Source organism: Lepus europaeus, chromosome 12, assembly GCF_033115175.1.
Source record: "Lepus europaeus isolate LE1 chromosome 12, mLepTim1.pri, whole genome shotgun sequence".
NCBI classification, from domain to species: domain Eukaryota; kingdom Metazoa; phylum Chordata; class Mammalia; order Lagomorpha; family Leporidae; genus Lepus; species Lepus europaeus.
Window position 1 is genome coordinate 84,540,315 of NC_084838.1, and position 19,895 is coordinate 84,560,209.

At 42.0% G+C, this 19,895-nt stretch overlaps 2 protein-coding genes and 1 pseudogene across 3 annotated transcripts in view; 2 read left to right on the forward strand and 1 right to left on the reverse strand.

The window, feature by feature from the left end:
* VPS13A (vacuolar protein sorting 13 homolog A) overlaps nt 1-3,481 on the forward strand; it is a 254,299-nt gene extending 250,818 nt beyond the window's left edge. Inside the window, exon 72 of the mRNA XM_062208441.1 lies at nt 2,137-3,481. Within this exon, the coding sequence (XP_062064425.1) occupies nt 2,137-2,187 (51 nt within the window). The 3' untranslated portion in view covers nt 2,188-3,481. The remainder of the gene's footprint in view (nt 1-2,136) is intronic.
* Nucleotides 3,482-8,034: 4,553 nt separating this feature from the next.
* On the forward strand, nt 8,035-11,920 carry LOC133771048 (cytoskeleton-associated protein 2-like; annotated as a pseudogene).
* GNA14 (G protein subunit alpha 14) overlaps nt 9,159-19,895 on the reverse strand; it is a 228,326-nt gene continuing 217,589 nt past the window's right edge. For both annotated transcript variants that reach the window (XM_062208444.1, XM_062208445.1), the window contains exons 5-7: nt 18,342-18,471; nt 14,703-14,856; nt 9,159-13,429 (exon numbers count right to left, since the gene is read on the reverse strand). In XM_062208444.1, coding sequence (XP_062064428.1) covers nt 13,239-13,429; nt 14,703-14,856; nt 18,342-18,471 — 475 coding nt within the window. In that variant the 3' untranslated portion in view covers nt 9,159-13,238. The remainder of the gene's footprint in view (nt 13,430-14,702; nt 14,857-18,341; nt 18,472-19,895) is intronic.

Here is a 19,895-nt window from a genome sequence, read left to right on the forward strand (position 1 = left end):
AGACTTAGAAGAAGCTCTTGGCTTCGGACTGGCCCAGCTCCAGCCATAGTTCACTCATCTGTGAGTGAACCCACAGGTGGAAGGTCACTCTCTCCAGTAAAAAGTTTATTAAAATTTTTAATAAGATTTGAGAGGCAGAATTACAGACAGAGAGAAGGAGAGACAGACACAAAGGTCTTCCATCCGCTGGTTCACTCCCCAAGAGGCCTCAATGCCCAGAGTTGGGCTGATCCAAAGCCAGGAGTTTCTTCCAGGTTTCCCATTTGGGTACAGGGTCCCAAGCATTTGGGCCATTTTCCACTGCTTTTCTAGGCCATAAACAGAGAGCTGGATCAGAAGAGCAGCAGCCAGGACACGAATTGGAAAAAATAAAAATAAAAAACCAGCAACAAAAAAACAGTACCATAGCATGACACAGCAAAGGGAGGCAGCTGCAGTCAGAAAACCTGGTTCTACTCTTTCTTATCTATAGAAGTTTGTGGAAAGCCAGTTAACCTCAAAGTCCTCAAAACGGGACTTGAATTGAAAAACTCTCCATATTTCTGTAATAAACTTTATATACTTTATGAATTATAGCAACTAAAAGGATATAAACCGAAGAAAATGTAAACTATGAACTGACTATCTGACCTCATTGATCATAACTAAGATACTGTTCCTGACATGTAAATAGACTCGCTGTGTCAATTCCAAGTAAAGGAGCCATGTGCTCTTAATTACAAGTGAATGTATTTATGGTTGTACTCAGTCAGGAACAATACAGAAAGTAGTAGAAAGGTAGGATGCTAGGAGCCCAGTACTAGTTTCTGTGTTGTTTTCTGGCTGGGTGTAACTGTTTACCATTTCACTAGTCACATCTGTACCCAAACAAAGGGACTCCAACTCCACATATTTTGGACCAATTATCATGTGATATGTAATTTTCTATCTAGACATATAGATATTAGACAACATTTGCATACTCAACAGTAGAAAACAGAAAAAGTAAAACCTAAATATGCATATCACGTAGAACCAGAGAGACAGAATGGAGCATAATAGCATCAATTTTAGTTCATGTTTTTGTTTTTTGGACAGGCAGAATTAAGACAGTGAGAGAGAGAGGTCTTCCTTTTTCCGTTGGTTCACCCCCCAGTGGCCGCTGCAGCCGGCGCACCGCGCTGATCCGAAGCCAGGAGCCAGGTGCTTCTCCTGATCTCCCATGAGGGTGCAGGAGCCCAAGCACTTGGGCCATCCTCCACTGCCTTCCCGGGCCATAGCAGAGAGCTGGCCTGGAAGAGGAGCAACCAGGACACAATTTGGCACCCCAACCGGGACTAGAACCCAGGGTGCCAGCGCCGCAGGCAGAGGATTAGCCCAATGAGCTGCGGTGCCAGCCAAGTTCATGTACTTTCATGTTGCTGAAGGACATACCCCTCTATTTCAGTTTCTGTTAAAAAATTTTCCATATAATCCCTTTGTGACTTTACTCTAGAGAGTTTATTTTAATCCTCTTCCAGAAACACCCAGAGAAGCTTGTTGAGCTCAGTTCTCCCTTCTGACTTGCTTATTCATACTAGGTTCTTCTTAGGTTAAAGTGGCACAGATATCTGTTAAATCTTTTAATAAAATGAGATCTATCATGGAAGCCCCAAAATAAGGAAATTGTTGGTAGAAAGGTTTGGATTAAATTTACATTCTGTTTGTGTAATTTCAAATCTTTTAAAACAGAAATGTATCATGAGAATATGCAATGTGAAAAAATGTTCTCATGCTATACCAGCTGTAGAATTGTATGTAATCATTCCTATTTGTGATAAAAAATTGACATAGGTTCAAATGAATTTTATAATTTTCATACTATGCTAGTTGCTTCATCCAGCTGCCAAGTTATCCTTTTCTTTCAAAAAGGTTAATTTTACTTAACATTTTTTAAAGGCCTTTGGACTTAAATATTCTTAAAAAAAATTTAATTTCTACCTTAAAAGCATACCCAGTACTATTGTCCTGAGCCATCTCTTCAGTTTAAATGAGTGATCTCCTCTGCAGTATGAATGTTACGTGTTGGCTCTGTGTACACCTACTTTATACATTTCCATTCATTACATTTTGTTTCATTGAAGTATCTAAGTAAATATCAGTTTATTTCCCCAACAGTGGATCCTTACAAAGCTAGAAGAAGCAAGAGAACCTTCTCCAAGCCTCTAATGGAGGAAAAACTGCCTCAAGACACACAGCAATAAATATTACAGCTTCCATATTGTACCTTCCAAAATCTGTTTGGAAAGAGGTAATTTCAAGTATCCTGTACTCGAGATGCATAAAAAAAAAAAAAATCAGGTAAAACTGTGATGTGATTAAACTCTTTCAGCTCTTCAGAGATGCATTTGGTTATCTAACTTGAGTCATGCATCTGGTTATAATTCAAATTACTTTGTAAAAGAAGAAACATTTCTTCTAGGAACCTTAAATGTTGCTCCAGGTTATTTATTCTCTGTAATGGTGGAAAGGTTGCTCATGATTAGTCTCCACATGGAGCGAAGTTTAATATTAGTTTACATTTTAAACTTATGTCTCGCTTCCTCAGCCTCCTTGAGTAATCGGTGTATGATTTTATCAGACATTGCCTCAGTCGTGTCAAGATGACTTTGGAGATAGTTTCTTGAGAATCATGAAGTTCTTTTCTACAAATAAGTATTTTGGTATTATTTTCCTTCTATTTTAAATAAAGGATAGTTTAAATTATACTCAATATACCAGGATTAATTATACAAATTTTTAAAATATAGTAGATTAATATTTCCTCAAAATCTCACCTTAAGAAAGGCTTGAAGAAATGAATCATAACCAAAAAAGATCCTCTCACAACTTTAAAGCCTTAGAAATATTTCCTCAAGCCAACTCCATGAGATCTACTTCGTTTACCTAAGTCATGTTTTTAATAGACTGCTGATTTTAAAGGAAAATTCCTAAAGCCTTAATAATAATTCCATTCACTGCTAGCTTAACCTGAAGTAAGCAAAATGCCCAGTATCTTAGATAGGCGTCAGAACAATCCCACCACCCCCAAGTAAATATGTACCTCAAAATCCAGTCTGTCACAATTGAGAATGTCTGGTTTGCCTTGTGTATATTCAAATAAAAATCACTCATTTAAATGTATAATTCACCAGAACACAAATCACAGGCTGTATATTAGTCAAAATAAGGCCATGGGTGTTTTTCTTGGTTTTTGTCCAAGATCTTTGTACCTTAACAGGCTGTTCTACATGGAAGGGGATGAATATCTGATTATGAACTACAAAGAGAATGATGGGTGCATTATTTTATTTAGTTACTGATAATACAGAGTATTCAATGCATGTTTTATGTGTTCCCAAATTATTATAAACTTTTTGGAATTGAAGATTCTGTATAGTCAGTGGGTTGTGAACTCTCAAGCTCTTCAAACCCTTGCTTTGTTGTAAAAGCTAAAATAAACAGCATGCAGACTGTTATTGTATTTCTTGCTGACAAAATCCTTCTACTATGTATCATTGATTTCCCTCTGATTACAAAACTGTTTATTATCAGTAATTGCGTCTAGAATGCTTTTTCTTGGCTAAATGTAAATTGAATCACAAGATGACAAATTTCAGACCATGTCATAGTGTATGTCCCAGTGATGATCTTTGTTCAAAGGTACGTATTTTTTTTCTGTTGCTGAGCTCCTCCCATTTTGCATACATCAAAATTAAACCCAAAAGTAGAGATAGTCAGAAAGCTTGCATCAGATTGTCCTCATCTGAAATGTTGCTTTGCTGGAGTTCCATTTAGTGCCACTAGTCAGATTCCTTATTACCTACACCAATTTCTTGATGTCCATGTTCTCAGAAAAATAATTCCCTGAGCGTCTCTCAGTGAAGTGAAAGAGCCTTCACTAGGAGAAATAGATGTAATGGCTATCTGCCTAAAAGCCTTAAGATAATGTTTGTTGTTCGGTAGTTCCGTTGGCAGGAACGTGGCTCTTGTAACTATTACACCTACAAAGCCAATGTGCCTATCCTTCCTGTTCCCTTACCCATGCAAACCTAGAAATGTCTCTTATTCTTTCTCTACTAATCATCTACCTATCGCCTCCCTTCCCGTCACATTCCTGTCTCTAGAGTAGAAGGACTCACAATTTCAAAGACTGTAGTTTATTGGTTGTTTTCTTACTTTTTTTGTTTAGAGGAAGACAGTCTAAGAATCAGTAGATCACTAGAGAATGAGTCAGTCTTTGTTAGCATAGCATTTTACAGTTTTACAGATCTGTGTTTGATTCTATAGTCCTTTTTATTTAATATGTCCAGAATCTTACTGGATTTGAAAATAATCTTGCCTGAATTAAATTTAAATACATTTAGTGGCTATGTACTTGCAAACATTAAGCTTATCGTAGTTGTTCAGTAGTTGCTATGGAACAAGGTTCTGAGTTTTTTGTCCTTTCCCTTTATGTATTATTTGCTTACTGTATCCCCAGGCCATTAATTCTAACACAGCATATATTCTGGCCAGTGCTAATTCTGTGAGGACCAAGGCAGATTTTCTATTCCCTGCCAACTCTCCAGAAAATCAGGATCATCAGAAACAACAACTTTGATGTCTAGTACAAAATATTAGAATACTGAATCGAAGGGTATGTACATTTCTCCAGTGGTTTCCCTTTTACAGTTTTCTCTACTGTTTAGCAAGTTCTTGGGATTTGTACCAGGGCCAGTTTAGTTTGGCTTCTTTTCTCATCCTTGAATGACCATTACCACCTCCAGGCAGTCCTTTCCTTTCTTTCCTCTGTAACCCTAGTCCTTCTGGAGGCAACTATCCTGTGGCCTACAGCTAAACAAGAATGTTCTCTTAAGTTTACATGATCTCTTCTATCATAATCATCTCTTTCTAATAGTGAGCTGTAGCAGTAATAGTCTGATGAATATCTATGCACCTAGTTCCTTACTTAGAAACATAACCCTGTAATATCCTCTAATTGGTAAATTTTAACAAGACTGTGTACCAAAAATTCTGTACCTTAGTCATCAGTTGCCAGTATTAGTTGATCCTTCAGGTTAACCAAATGTCTCCTTGATAGGCCCCTGTATTAAAAAGGTAGGGACAAAGTATTTGGTTAGTTTGCGTGTGGGGGCTGAAAGTGTGTGCCACATAAAGATGGAAATACCTGGGGCCAGCGCTGTGGTGTAGTGGGTAAATCCTATGCCTGTAGTGCCGGCATGCTTCCTGGCTGCTCCTCTTCCAGTCCAGCTCTCTGCCATGGCTTCGGAAAGCAGTGGAAGATGGCCCAAGCCCTTGGGCTCCTGCACCCATGTGGGAGACCCAGAAGACACTCCAGCCATTGTGGCTATTTGGGAGTGAATTAGCAGATAGAAGACCTCTCTCTATCTTCATCTCTGCCTCTCAAGTAAAATAAGTCTTAAAAAGAAAGAAAATGGAAATATCTGTCTGGCCTCGGTATTTTCTGGCAACATTATTCAGTAAAGTCTGGGTTCCAGGGCTGTTCCTATTTATTTAATTGAAAGTCAGAGAGGGAGGGAGGGAGGGAGGGAGGGAGAGAGAGAGAGAGAGAGAGAGAGATCTTCCATCCACTGGTTCACTCCCCAAATGGCTGCAGTGGCTACAGCTGGGCTGATCCAATGTCAGGAACCAGGAGTTTCCTCTGGGTCTCCCATCCTCCACTGCTTTCCCAAGCACATTAGCAGCAGGGAGCTGGATTGGAAGTACAGCATCCAGGACAACAGCTGGCATCCATATAGGATGTCAGTGCAGCAGGTAGCAGCTTTACCCTCTATGCCACAGCACCGGCCCCTGGGCTGCTGCTTTTTAACTTTCTCAAGAGCCACCAATATCCTTAAGGACAGTGTTTTTCAAGCTGTAGCTCCTAGTCTTTTGGAGGTCATGAAACCAATTTAGCACTTCAAGACTAGCATATTTTCAAAGTGAAATAGAGCAACAGTAGAGCAGGTAACAAGTTTAAATACTGTTTCTTGAAATACTGTTTCAGTTAAATACTCTATACTGTGTTTAAAGGGTCACAGCATAAAGGGTTATTCCATTTTCAGTTCCAATAATAAGCCTTGAAAAACTGCTGTCAGAGGCATGAGCAGTCTGTAGAGCCCCAACTCAGAAGTCCTCAGATTCTGAGCAGATGAGAGCTATTGTTACGATTTGCACAGTGTTTTCCTTGTTGGTGTGCAACAGATAACCTCATGTGATTCAGTGGGACCTGAAAAAACAAAAATTAGATCCAGTAAAGGCTACCGGCTGTCATTTAACAACATGTACCACTAAGCATTTTACTAGATTCGGAGGTGGTTTTCCTTTCGAGTAAACCGAATTTGCTCCATTTACCTTCTGACTGATTATAATGGCCCTTAAAACTGGGCAACTAATGTATAGGAGACATTCCTCTAGGGATAAAATACTCATTCTCTGTGGTGATACTAGGGGGTGCTAGCCAATGGCAATGCATTTTAACAAAATAATGAATTTCCACATTTCTCTAAAGTCCAGGTAGAAAGCATGGATCACTAGCATTCTTAATGCAGGACTCAGTACAGAATTTGGTATGATTTTCTTTGGTGCTACTCAGTTATCACTACATCTCCTTCACTCAGAAAGGACATTCCCCCTCCTGCCTAATCGTTTGAAAGATACTCTTGAAGTTATGTCTTAATGCCAATCTAACCATGCCAGCATTCATCAGGTAAAATGTTGTGATTATTCTAATCTGTATTTTTAATTGTTGGTCAGTGCAGCACTTTTATTTCCCCACTGTTCTTGGTCACCATTCTGTAGTTGTTGTTTCAGGACTATCCTAAAAGTAAGGCCAGCACATTGAGGGAATGCTGCTTCCTATTCCATTACAGACCTCACTCATGTTTCTTTAATAGAAGTCTTTTTCTACTATATTCTTTTGTAAGATAAACTTCCATGCCATTTAAAAATATATTATTTTAGAATTATGAGTTAGTTCTACTTTTTTAGAAGCAACATGGCATTTCCAAAGAAAGAATTGGTTTTGGTTACCCATGGAACTACATTGAGAAGTATAACTTCAAATTTTATAGGTTGATGTATTAAAATTTTTATTGCTTTACACAAAATATAAATTTTCCCTCTTTCACTGAACACCATTCATTTAGTGTTGCCTGGATACCTTAATGTATTTCTTCCTCATGAAGTTCCTGTAACAAGAAACCCTAGGAGATTGATAAAATATCTAATAATCAGAAGTTCCCTTAAAGTAGACCATGTCAGAAAAACCTACCAATCTTGTTAATCCATCATACTTTGTATGTTTAATTGGTTACCCAAAGGTTCCCAATTCTTAGGCTGAAAAACATCCAAGTTAAAATATAGATTACATTCAGATGTTCACAGTATGATTTTATACCCTAACTACTAGAAATTATATCTGGGACTTGTTACAAGGTCAGATACATTGTAACTGACTTTTTAAAATTATCTCTATGTAACCATGTATTATATGAAAATGAATTTTTTAAGGATGATGCACTTTAAAAATATTTTCTTTTGATAATATTTATGTTGAGTGAATAATTTTTGCTTCTTTGAAATGCTTATGTGAAAATATGGTTGTCAGTTATAGTTTTAAAAATATATATATATTTCTGCATCATTATATTTTTGTTCTTATTTTTTATGTGGGCTTAGCCCAGTTGCCCGTTTTGTGTATTCTGATAATTTTTAAACACAAACATTTGTGGTGAAGTTCTTTCTCTTGAAATTGAGTTTTGTTTTTTTTTTTCTAAAACCTGGTTAGCTGTGCTCACTAATGGCATTTTTCTAAACTAATTATTTCTTGGATTGCATGGTAAGATGACTGCCCAGTTTAGCCATGTCTATCTTTTTCAAATAAATTAAGTCAAAGATTTCTGACCTTCTGTCTGCTTTTGTTTTACTTATGGGACAGAACTAGAAACATCATTAATAGACTGAATTCTACGTCTTTAAAGATCTAAATAAATGTTGATTTGTCAGGCAACTGGGACAGCAGCTCAGCCCAGCATGATCACCGTCAACTACAAGCTTATATGGTAGTACTTGGTTGTGAATCCTTAATTACAGCCCTGTACCTCTCAACCTCAAGAAAACTTCAATGGCTCATTTCCTCAGTAAGTAATGAGTGTGTTTTGAAAAAAGGTAGGGAGAATTTTCTACCTGCAGAATCAATATTGGCAGAGGAAATTAATTTTACCTCTAATAGTGAGACTTCAGCCTTTTTGTAAGGTAAGCAAAATACTTTATCACCTTTTGAATGATTTATTTGACAGCCCTTCTGCAACTAGTGATTTGAAGCCATAATTTTGTGTAGTCTAAGTGTCAGCCAAAGATAAATGAATAACTGTTAGAAAGTGCTTGAAATGTCCACATAATTTCCCTGATTCTCTTGAGCCGATGAGACCCAGTTCATAATTTTAGCACATGAGGAGTTGGAGAGATTGTCTTGTTTCTAGAATCCCTGAGGGGCTAATCATCCACCTTTTTGCTCTTTGTGCAAAACTGTCTTGGCTAGTCTTATGAACTTGACTGTTCCAGGTAACTTTGAAAACATCAGTTTGTCAAGTTCCATGAAAACTTGCTGTTGCATTCATCTAGCAGAGGTAGGGAACCTTTTTTCTGCCAAGGACCATTTGGATTTTTACAACATCGTTATCAGCTTTAAAACTGGTCTGCTGCAGGATTTTTTAAATTTTGAGTCCCACCTGTGGTTGCCTTGGCAGGGCCAGATGCAATGATTTTGTAGGCTGTAAACAGCCGGGCGTCCTCCACCCTGAGGATTAGTTTTCAGAGATTCTACCATACAACGTCAATCTTTGAATATAAGCATAATTTGAGTTATTTTCGGCACTCGTGTTCTTTGCTTTGCACCTGGCTGAAGAAAGGCTTAGGACAGCTATTGGAGTACCTGCACAATGTTCTGTAACAAAGCCTATTATGTTTTGTACAGTTGCTCCTCAATTTATGATGGGCTTGTAAGCTGAAGAGTCAGTCCAAAATGCATTTAGTATACCTAACTACCCAACATTCTAACTTAGCAAGACAGTGCACGGTAGAGGACGAGTTGTGTACCAGCTGTGGCTCATTGCCATTGCCTAGCATTGCTGCTTTCCCAGGAAGAGATCAAAGGTCCAAACTGAAAGTTTTTTATTGAACATTTTCACACCATAATGAAGGCAAACCATTCTAAGTCAGACATATCACACCTTAAATCCCTAAAGGTTGTGTGTGCCTTGAGATGAGAAGCAGAAACAATCGTCGGGCTCTTTAGTGTGAAGTCCTCTGTACTTTCTAGAGGATTCTGCTTTACCAAACCAGCTACTAAGGGAACTCCCAATATAATGACAGTGAATACAGCCTTTCCCATTTTTTCCTCTTAAGGCAAGTTTCAGAGTTACTGTTAAGGCCACAGCATTTTTCTCTGTAGGGGCAGAACTATCAACCAACCATGAGCTCTAAGAAATACAACACAGTCCTGTGCAAGTGGTAGAATGGTATATTCTTAGCCTCCTCAGAAAGTCATAGCATACATAGTTCAAACATAGCCATTTGGTAAGTGTACAAGGCCTGGTCATAAACATTAGAATATGTATTATATATAATATACAGTTTTCACCAATACAACATACATGCTATATGCCCATTCACCATATGTCAGCTTTGGCCCTTTGATGGTCAGATTGTGGCAAAATTAAATTAGAGGGGCCTTTGAAGAAAACCTGTCTCAGGAGTCATGGTGGGCCCGGGACACAGCCCCGCCTCTGCTGCAGTGGAAGCACCAGGAGTACCGAGCAGCCAAGGGGAAATTGAAGGACTAGAACACCAAGCCTATCTAAAAGCCAAGAATAGTTGCCCAAATTCTGGGCATGTTTCTTCTAACCCAAGCTGTTAGCCTTCCAGTAAGAGTCACCAGCACCATGAAGCCAGACTGTCCACTGCAGGAGAACTGTCAGGAAAACCAAAGGGGTCACTTAATGTACAGCCTCTGTGGACAACACCCATGTTGAAAAGGAATCCTCAGATAGCTTTCTGAAAGAGAAAGAGAACTTGCCCTAGACTTTATCAGAACCTCAGAGGAAACCAGGCCCTGAATCATGTAAGTAAGGCAAAGACTTAACTAGTGTAGTCAAACCAAGAGCAGTTTTGCTCCTAAAAAGGTGTGGGCAAAAGTTTGGTGAATAGCGCAGTTCTGAAACAGTTAATAAACTGTAGGAGAAACACGAATCGGGGCTATACCACTGAAATCACAGCAGCTTTCTAGAGATCTCGTAAGGCCAGGAGGAAAACCCCCGAGGACAGTTCCCACTCATGGTATTCAGACCCTTAGTAGGATCCAAGGGTCAGAGAAGCCAGAGGTCAAGGATACAAACGCTGACGGGGTAACCATGGAAGACAAAGTGAAGCTAAGTTAAAGTCAAAACCCTTTACTGAACAGAAAGCAAAACATACCAAACCCAGGACATACCCCGATTTTGTTCAGGGAATATGTAACAGACCTACAAGCACCAGGCAGACCAGAAATCCACACAGCCTTATTTTAGACCCCAGACATTGTGCATACTGCAAAAAATGAAAGCAATAAACCAGAAGCCTAGTCTGACCATTTGCAGCTTTCATTCAGTCATTCCAAGCATGCCCAACTTAAGAGCAAATAGAGGGCCGGCGCCGCAGCTTAATAGGCTAATCCTCTGCCTGCGGCACCGACACCCCGGGTTCTAGTCCCGGTTGCCCCTCTTCCAGGCCAGCTCTCTGCTGTGGCCCGGGAGTGCAGGGGAGGATGGCCCATGTGCTTGGGCTCTGCACCCCATGGGAGACCAGGAGAAGCACCTGGCTCCTGCCTTCAGATCAGTGCTGGCCGCGGCAGCCATTGGAGGGTGAACCAACGGCAAAGGAAGACCTTTCTGTCTCTCACTAACTCTGCCTGTCAAAAAAAAAAAAGCAAATAGAACCAGTGACAATAAGTATGGCAACAGCTTTCAACAAAAAGCAGACTTTGGACTCCAACTTGAAAAGGGCTCTTCCTCAGAAGAGTTTTCTGAGCATAACAGCTCCCAAAACTCAAGCTGGAGTCACAGCCACGAATAGGAATAGCAGAAGATCAAAGGAAACAACCGGAAGAATGGCAGAAATCTAAGGGGAAGATCTATAAGCAACCTCTTATGGAACTTAAAAAGAAAAATAATAGAGGAAATGAATATTTCTGGAAGAGCATTGAAGAGAAAAGAAAGCTCAATTTGAGCTGTCCAATAAAATCAACAAAACTGACAGAATGTCTGCAGCTCATTGAAGAGGGTACGCCCTCCGATGACATACTTGCCATACTGTCCAGCATTCCTGAGGCTGAAAATTTTGCTAAATTCTGGATTTGCAAAGCAAAGTTGTTGGCAAGTAAAGGCACCTTTGATGTCACGGGGCTATATGAAGAGGCCATTAAAAAGAGGGCAACACCAATACAAGAGCTGCGAGAAGTTGTTCTTAATATTTTCAAGACCCAAAAAACTGCAGAAGGAGTTACTTCTGACCCTTTAGTCACTGAAACTAATAGAATCTCTGTGGAAGAGCTGGCCAACAAGATGGAATCTGGACAGTCCTGTCTCCTAAAGAGAAGGAGGTTACAGGACACCCTACATCAGCAAGGCAGAACAGGATATTCACCCTGGTATCAAATTACAGATTGCCCCAATTCTAGAGTAAGTGGAATGGCAGAAGTGCAAGACATGGTCCTCAGCAAGGATCGAGCGAGCAGTGTCCCACTACCCAGAAATGCTACAGGAACATGACTTAGTAGTGGCTTCTCTCAGCGAGCTCTTGGAAGTGGAGGAAACAGTGTTTTATATTCCATAAAAATGAGGCTTTGCCTGTAACATTAGGGTTTCAGATCCTTGAATCATAATTTCTTGCTGCTTTAAAAAGAAGAAAAAGTGAGAACCTCCATAAGACAGGAATGCCCTTGTCAGGTGCCCTGGAAAAGAATGCATAATGGAGAGGCATCATCGGGATGCAGGAGACTATTCATAATTGACTCGGCTACTTTGCAAATTATGCATCCCCACAAGGAGGGCTTTGTGGGTCTAGGGCTGTAGTTTGCCACAGTTTTGCAGCATACATGAATTTCAAACTGTTGAATATTAATGTGCCCCACAAATATGGTTAAAAATCTGCTCATCCTTGAGCCACTTCAATCCCCAGCTAGTTCTGTGTTATATCAGAAGATTGGTGCCACCACCTTAGAGCCTGGCAGACCTCGCTGTTCCTGTGCACGTGGGGCATCGATGGAAGTCCTTGGTTCCATCACAGTGTCCCATAGATGAGGGCTGCTCCTTGCCACTCCTTTCCAGGAACCAAATGACACACACTCCTGAGTTGGCGTGGTCGTGGTCATCTAGTTTCTAATACCCAAACCTGCTTTTGCAGTTGTTGTTTAGAAATGCTTCAAGTAAAAACAGAACAGGGAGAGGGGACAAGAGGGACACTGCTTCACTTCGATCTTTTGCCATGGGACAGCTGCCCTGAGAGGGCATTGTGAGCCCCAGGAACTATTACGGGATACTTTTTCTTCCTCCTGAGCAAATGCTCTTAGAAAGCTCAAATCAGAGTCATTATGTAAATAGAATGTATAGAAAAACCCAGCCAGCACATTTTAAATTTTAGCCTTCTTAATATTTAGAGGTACTAATTCGTTAATTTGGCTTAGAAAATTAACACAAAAAGAACTGTTTTCAGTGGCATGTTAAAGTAGTCTTTCTGCAGCATAAGAGAAAAACAATTGAAAATGTCTCTAAGACTTAATAAAAAAGCTTTAAACGCATTTATATTCCTTTGAGGAAAAAAAGACCCAAATTAATCCTGGAGGTCTCAAGGCATAATCTGTAAGTTAGCAGGCCCCTCTCTTAAATGATTTTTAGTGCCTACTATTAAACATACTTAAAGTAAATCACAGTGGCCACTTAAAATTCTATAAAACATCAAATTAAAAAATTAAACAAATCTTAGTCAAGAAAATAATTATTAAAAACTTGGAAATAAAACCTCTAGAAGGTTATAGTAAACTAAACTCGAAGTTTCATTACCCATCTCTATTCCCAGGGTCTGCATGATGTCCTTGGTGCCTGGGACAAGGGCCTGGCTTAGGCGATGATGTCAGAGCACTTGAAAATAAAATGAGGGGCTTACAAACCATTGTCTCCTGGTCTGGAGGAAGGGCAGTGCTTCTAAACTAAGTTGAATTCCCTTAAGTTTAATTGCAGGATTGTGTCTTTGACAGCAGCAAACACAAAGCGAATATTCTCTGTATCCGTAGCACAGGTGAAGTGGGAATAGATGACTTTCTCTTTGTCAGGATTCTGATCTTGGTAAAGCTTCAGGATAAAGTCTCTGGCAGCTTTGACATCCTGCTTTGGTCCTAGATACCAACGTGATTAAGAGGAATAAACAAAGATACAGAGTCATCACCATGTTTCCCAAGAATCCTTTTCACTGTATACTTGCTCTGATTTGGGGATCCTTTTTTTATCTTTCTTACTATATTTGTATAGAATAATGTATTTGAAGCATTATTTTTACATCTTATTATGACCCCATAAAATGGATTTTAAAGTATCCAGTAAGATCTAAAAATTATACTTTAATGTGATTTGTTTAAAAATTATGACCTGGGGATGACATTGTGGCAAAGTGGGCTATTGGAGTGCTGGTTTGGGTTCCAGCTACTCTGCTTGGATCCAGTTCACTGCTCAAGTGCCTAGGAAAGCAGAAGATGGCCCATGGACCTGAGCCCTGAAACTCACATGGGAGACCAGGATGAGACTCCTGGCTCCAGCCATTCAGAAAGTGAACTGGCAGGTGGAGAAATCTCGCTGCTGCTGCTGTGCCTTTCACATACATCCATCTCTAAACATAAGAATTGTGACCCAATTCAGTTTTCTGATTTAGATGACTTTTGAAGAGAAGTAATCCTTATTAACACATATGAACAGATGTGGGCTTAAAAAGTGAAAAGGAAGACCAGAAACATTCTTAGGCTGATTTTAAAGCTTGAGGGATCTTTGCTGCACCAACAATGTGGCAACTAAAAGGAAAAAGGGGTTAGCTGGAACACTGATTCTCTGAATTTCAATGTCAAGCTTAGTAATATTTGAGACATCCTGGACCAGAACTTGAACATGCCCCCTTTTTCTGAAAAAAAAGGGTGCCACACTTTAATCCACACATAGGAAGTGCCATGAGCTCTGACTGGTGCTGGAAAGGTAAAGATAAAGTAGGCACAGGCTCAGACCCAAAGAACTGACGGGAGGGAGCTGAGTGAGTGAGCAGGCAACACTACATAGCACAGTGACAGCCAAAAGGGAGAAGGGGAGCCAAGGGAGCAGACAGGAGGCAGCACTGTTGTACCACCCCAGTGGACAGAAAAGGATCTGGAAGGCTCTCACAAGGAGAAGCAGCCTAAGCCGGGCTCTGGAAAAGCAAAGGAGTTGGGCAAGTATATGCCAGGCACCAGGGGAGGCACGTGTAGAGGTGCTGAGGTGAGAAAACCCACTGAGTGCAACTCAGGCTTCCGTTCAGAGGTCGGTGAGATGGGCTGTTCCCAGCCGACTGGAGAGGCCCCTGCAGCGTGGTGCCTAAGAGTGGACAGGATGGACCCAGAAGCATGGTGCCCAAAATGAATGTTTACTTACCTGTGTATTCTGGGAAATAGCTAATGAGATGAGAGTACATGATTTTCTCTTCCAAAAGATCCTTCTTATTCAAGAACAAAATCACAGAGGAGTTCAGAAACCAGGGGTAAGTGATGATGGTTTTAAACAAGGCTTTGCTCTCTTCCATACGGTTCTAAGTGAGAAACAAAGGACTTTGAGATAAAACTGGAACAGAGAGCAGTAGTTAGGAAACAGCATGCCAAACTGCTCACCCCGTTGTCTGTCCGCTCACCTGCTGAAGCTGGCAGCCTGCTTCTAGGAGCGCCCATTAATTGCCCCCTTTGGAATCTTTTTGTGGAGTACCTCAGTTCTTCTCTAGCACCAAAACTACCATGTAAGAAAATGACGAAAGTCTTGGGCACAGGGTCAAGAACTAAGGTCCATAGTCACATGTGAAAAAAAAAGTTTCCTGTGTTCTGTAATCGTTGGAATTACCAGTGGGGAAAGTGCCAGCATCAGACCTAAGAGGGCCATTTCAACTGGGTGTGGGCTCCCGACTGTGCCTTCAGAGTCGTAACAGGAGGAAGGCAGGCGCCTCCAGCAGGGCCACTTCCTTAGGGATGCTAGACACCGACCTAGCAGGGAACCCCTGCTACTTGGGCTTCCACTTCTACTCTGTGCCACACCTGACAAGTGCAACTGTGTACCCATCTGATGGATGAGCATAGCACTGTTCAGAAAACTTTCCTGCACCCACATAATATTGAGATCTGGTAAAGATTATTTAGAATGGTAATTTCCAAAACATTTTAGACACTGGCAAGAAAATATTAACCGCTCCTTGTTTATGGAGAGCAGACAGGACACAAACAAATTTCATCTGGTGGCAGTAACTGTTCTAGACAGAAATACTTGTGAGAGCGCAGAATGAGAAGAGGAAAGGAACAAGAAGTTGCCCTTAGAGGAAAGTGGTCAGGCTGACAATCCAAGGCCAACTCATGCACCCCAGAGAGACATGGTGTAAACCTCCATTTCCCTACAACTCACACACATGGCACATTCCCCCTCAGTACAGTTTTGGGGATTTAGATCTAAAATGTACTGCCAGAGAAGTTTAAGAACTGTTATCAGTGATCTCCAAGGAGAAACTTGTACCATATATGAAAAAAAAAATCTCTTATAGCACAATGGTGTATATATATAATGCATATCTACAACCAGAAGGGGAAAGCATGGAGAGGCAGCCCCTTAGAGCCCCTTAGGTTTTCTCCGCCACCTTAGGAGTTTTAGGAGGAGAAAGGATTTCATTTCTGAGAACCAGGCTGAAACACTGGTCCCTTGCAACCTTGACCAATCTTGAGTTTCACGAGAAATGTTACAAGTAATTCTGGAGACAAAATTGAAGCTAATCTTCTATACGGATAACTGGTTGTGTTCACTTTAATTTTTTTCTTCCCCACTTGGGAGAGCTGGGCAGCAGCCAAGATTTCTGTTCTTCGCACAGTGACACAGCTAAATGGGTTAATTCTCTGCTAATTAGCTAATGTAGCTGTGTTCCTCAGAGAAAAGTCTGCTCTCAAGACATACGGGATACGGTTTGTTCATAGTTGTTGCCTACTGCTGGGTAGAGTTCTTCACTGATTTCCCTTCATGCCCTGGAAAATCCTGTGCAGGTTCATGGGGAATGTTGGTGGAAAGTTCATCAGGATCCCATAGAAAAGAACCCTGACCTCACAAAGCAGTACCTGCGACGGTCCTCTTCCCTGTTGGAAGCAGATCCGGCAAATAGAGTTGGATCCAGGCAACATTTTGGCAGGTCTGCAGGGATGCTGAGCATCTGCTTGAGCTGATCAGTCCCAGCTGCCCTGAGCAGGTCCCTCCCACGGGAAGCAAGGGCAGACGCAGTCGCAGGCAGCCCCAGGCAGCCCCAGCATCTGCCATTATTGCCCATACCAACGCAGCTGGGGACCTAATTGGGGAGGAACATGGGCTGTGAAGTCTATGCTCAGATAGTCTGTTAAGCACAGTGTTGCTCAAATTTGAAAGTGGAAACGATGAAATCACTTGGAAAAGTGAAGCCTCTCTCCTAAATCTAGTAAATACAAATCTGCAGTAAGGAGTCCAAAAGGCAGTATTTCTCAGAAGTTCTCCATGGGAGCACATCATGCTGCCAAGGATAAAATCCTCTGCCTGGGTGTGGTTTCCAACCTCAGAGGCACATTAGATTCATTTGAGCTTTTTAAGCATCCTGTGCTCAGGACACAGCCAGCACTAAATCCAGATTTTCCAGGGTGGATGGACACAGGCACCAGGTTTGAGTTCCTCATGGAATTCCTTTGTGCATCTAAGTTTAAAAATATAGTGTCCCAGCAATTCTCAACCTTTAATATGTATAGTCAATGTACTGCACAGTGTTTCAGTCAACGGCAGACCATATATACCGGGGTGGTCCTGTGAGGTTATAATGGAGCTAAAAAAATTCCTACTGCCTCATTTTTGCTATCTCTTCTCTGGTTAAATACAATTGTATTACAGTTGACTACAGTATTTAGCAGAGTAACCTCTGCTGTCATAGGTTTATATAGCCTAGGAGAAATCGGCTCTCCCGAGGCATGAAATAGGTTTGTGTCTGTACACCCCTGTGATGTTTGCATAACAATGTAATCACCTAAGGATGCGTCTCTCAGTATATCTCTATTGTTGTATTTCATTTTTCTGGGATCTTGCTAAAAATGCACTTTTGTGACTCAGTCCTTCTGGACTTTTCAGTACAGGTGCATCTATAATGAGCCTGTGCTACTAGTCTACAGACTACATGGAGTGGCAAAACTATGCAGCCTGAAGGGTTGCCTGAACCAGCTGGCTTCCTGTTAACCATGGAAATAGGTTTGTCTTTCACAGTGCTGTGCTCCGGATATAGTTTACGTGTCCCCAAAACAGTTCCTGTGATTGGAGGCCTGGTCTCCAAGGTAGCAGCACTGGGAGGGAGGTGGCAGAACCTCTAGAGCTGGGGCCTTATGAGAGGTCCTTAGTTCAATGCGAGTGCTCTTCTAGGAAGGTAGGTCTGGTGTGACCCCTTGAGTTCTCACGAGAAGACTGTTACAAAAGAGCACGCCTGGCCCTATCCAGCTCCCACTTCCACCTGGTTTAAGATGTATTCTGTGGGGCCGGTGTTTCGGCATAGCAGGTAAAGCCGCCACCTGCAGTGCTGGCATCCCATATGGGCACTGGTTCAAATCCCATCAGCTCTCTGCTGTGGCCCCGGAAAGCAGTGGAGGCTGGCCCAAGTCCTTGGGCCCCTGCGCCCCTGTTTGGAGACCCGGAAGAGGCTCCTGGCTTTGGATCGGCACAGCTCCGGCCATTGCAGCCAACTGGGGAGTGAACCAGCAGATGAAGACCCCCCTTCCCCTCCCTTTCTGTAACTATGACTTTCAAATAAATACATTAAAAAAAAAGATATAATGTGCTTGCTTTTGCCAACACTGCCATTGCAATCTACCGTTCAATGATGCAGCCAAGGGGACAGCCCTCCTCTGAGCCTGCGCTGTGTCTGGATTTTGAACCTCCGTTACTGTGAGCTACCTACACCCCCGTCTCTCTATACAGTTAGCTCCCTCGGGTATGTGATGGCTGTCACACAAAGCTGACAGATATACAAGACTACTTAAATGCCCATACCTCATTGTCACATTCAGCTAAGACCTGGTCATATTCGCTCAAAGCCACCAAGAAAATGATGGAAGTGACGCTCTCAAAGCAGTGAATCCATTTCCGTCGTTCAGATCGCTGGCCACCCACATCCACCATCCTGTTCAATGGAAACACAGGTTGCTCAGATTGGAAGACACGACTTCTGAAAGTGGGCCTAAATTTAGTAGGTTTGAGCACCACTTGGCTTTAGACAATGAGAGATGACTGGATGTTTTCTAGCAAAGGAGGCACAAGACGTAAATAATGTTTGAGGCCAGAAACGGGTGGAACCTGCTGGGGACCCTGGTTAGGAAGCTGTTGCCATAGTTCAGGCAGAAAACACAGTCATCTACTTTGACTGTGTGGACTCCCAGGACACCAGACACAAAATGGATGAAAAAGCGAGAAGTTTCCCAGCTCTCACTGGTACTTGGTCCATTCTTGTTTTCATGGCTCATCTAGTTCGTGTATCATCCTGTCTATATCAGCTGGATGCCAACCCTAGTTCTTTATAACGGCACCTGCAGGTGCCTTCAGTGTAAATCCAAAGCTGCACCTGAGCGGGATTTTATGGACTCAGCTCAGGAATTCCATGCTCAAATGGCGCAAGGGCCAGGCAGTTTAGGGACACCAGTCAAGTGGTCCTCTCTGAAGCGGAAACACTTGGACTGCACAAGAGCTAGGGGCCCTGTCCAGCGGGGTGGCTGCTGGGCAAGATGAAGGCTCACTGTGACCAGGTCTGCCGACCTTGCAGGAGCAACGATGTGAGATGTTGAGTGAAACACCTCCATCTTAAAGTGTTAGAAGTTTTTATGATGCTGAGTGGGCCAAAATCAATACACCTGAGGCTTAGAAACAGCCGCAAACTGTCACACCCCCTCCCTGACACACTAACCCCAGTAGACACCTGACTGGTGTGGTTGGGGGCCCCCACAGACCAACCCCCCCACCATGACTGTTGTTCAGAATGGTGCTAGAAAGGAAACCAAAACCCAACTCTGCCCTCAAACCAGGTCCTGCGATGACTTGTTCATGACTGGCTGAGAATGGAGCTGGAAAGGGGAACTAACAGGTTAGGCTTTGGGGCCAGCATTGTGGCACAGCAGGTGAAGGTGCCGCGTGGGACGCCTGCGGCACATACCACGAATGCCAGTTCAAGTCCCGCACTCTACTTGTGATCCAGCTCCCTGCTAATGAACGTAAGAAGGCAGCAGATGATGGTATACGTATTTGGATCTCTGCCACCTATTTGAGAAACTTAGCATTCCAGGTGTCTGGTTTTAGCCTGGCCCAGCCCCAGGTCTTGCAGCCGTTTGGGGAGTGAACCAGCTGATGAAAGTGTCTTCTGTCACTGCCTTTCAAGTAAATCTTACCAAAGACCAACAAAAATTAAAAAAAAAAAAAAAAAAAGTTGGGGCTGGCACTGTGGCATAGCTGGTAAATCCACTGTCTGCAGTGCTGGCATCCCAAATGGGCGCTGGTTCGAGTCTCAGCTGCTCCACTTTCCATCCAGCTCACTGCTGTGGCCTAGGAAAGCGGAAG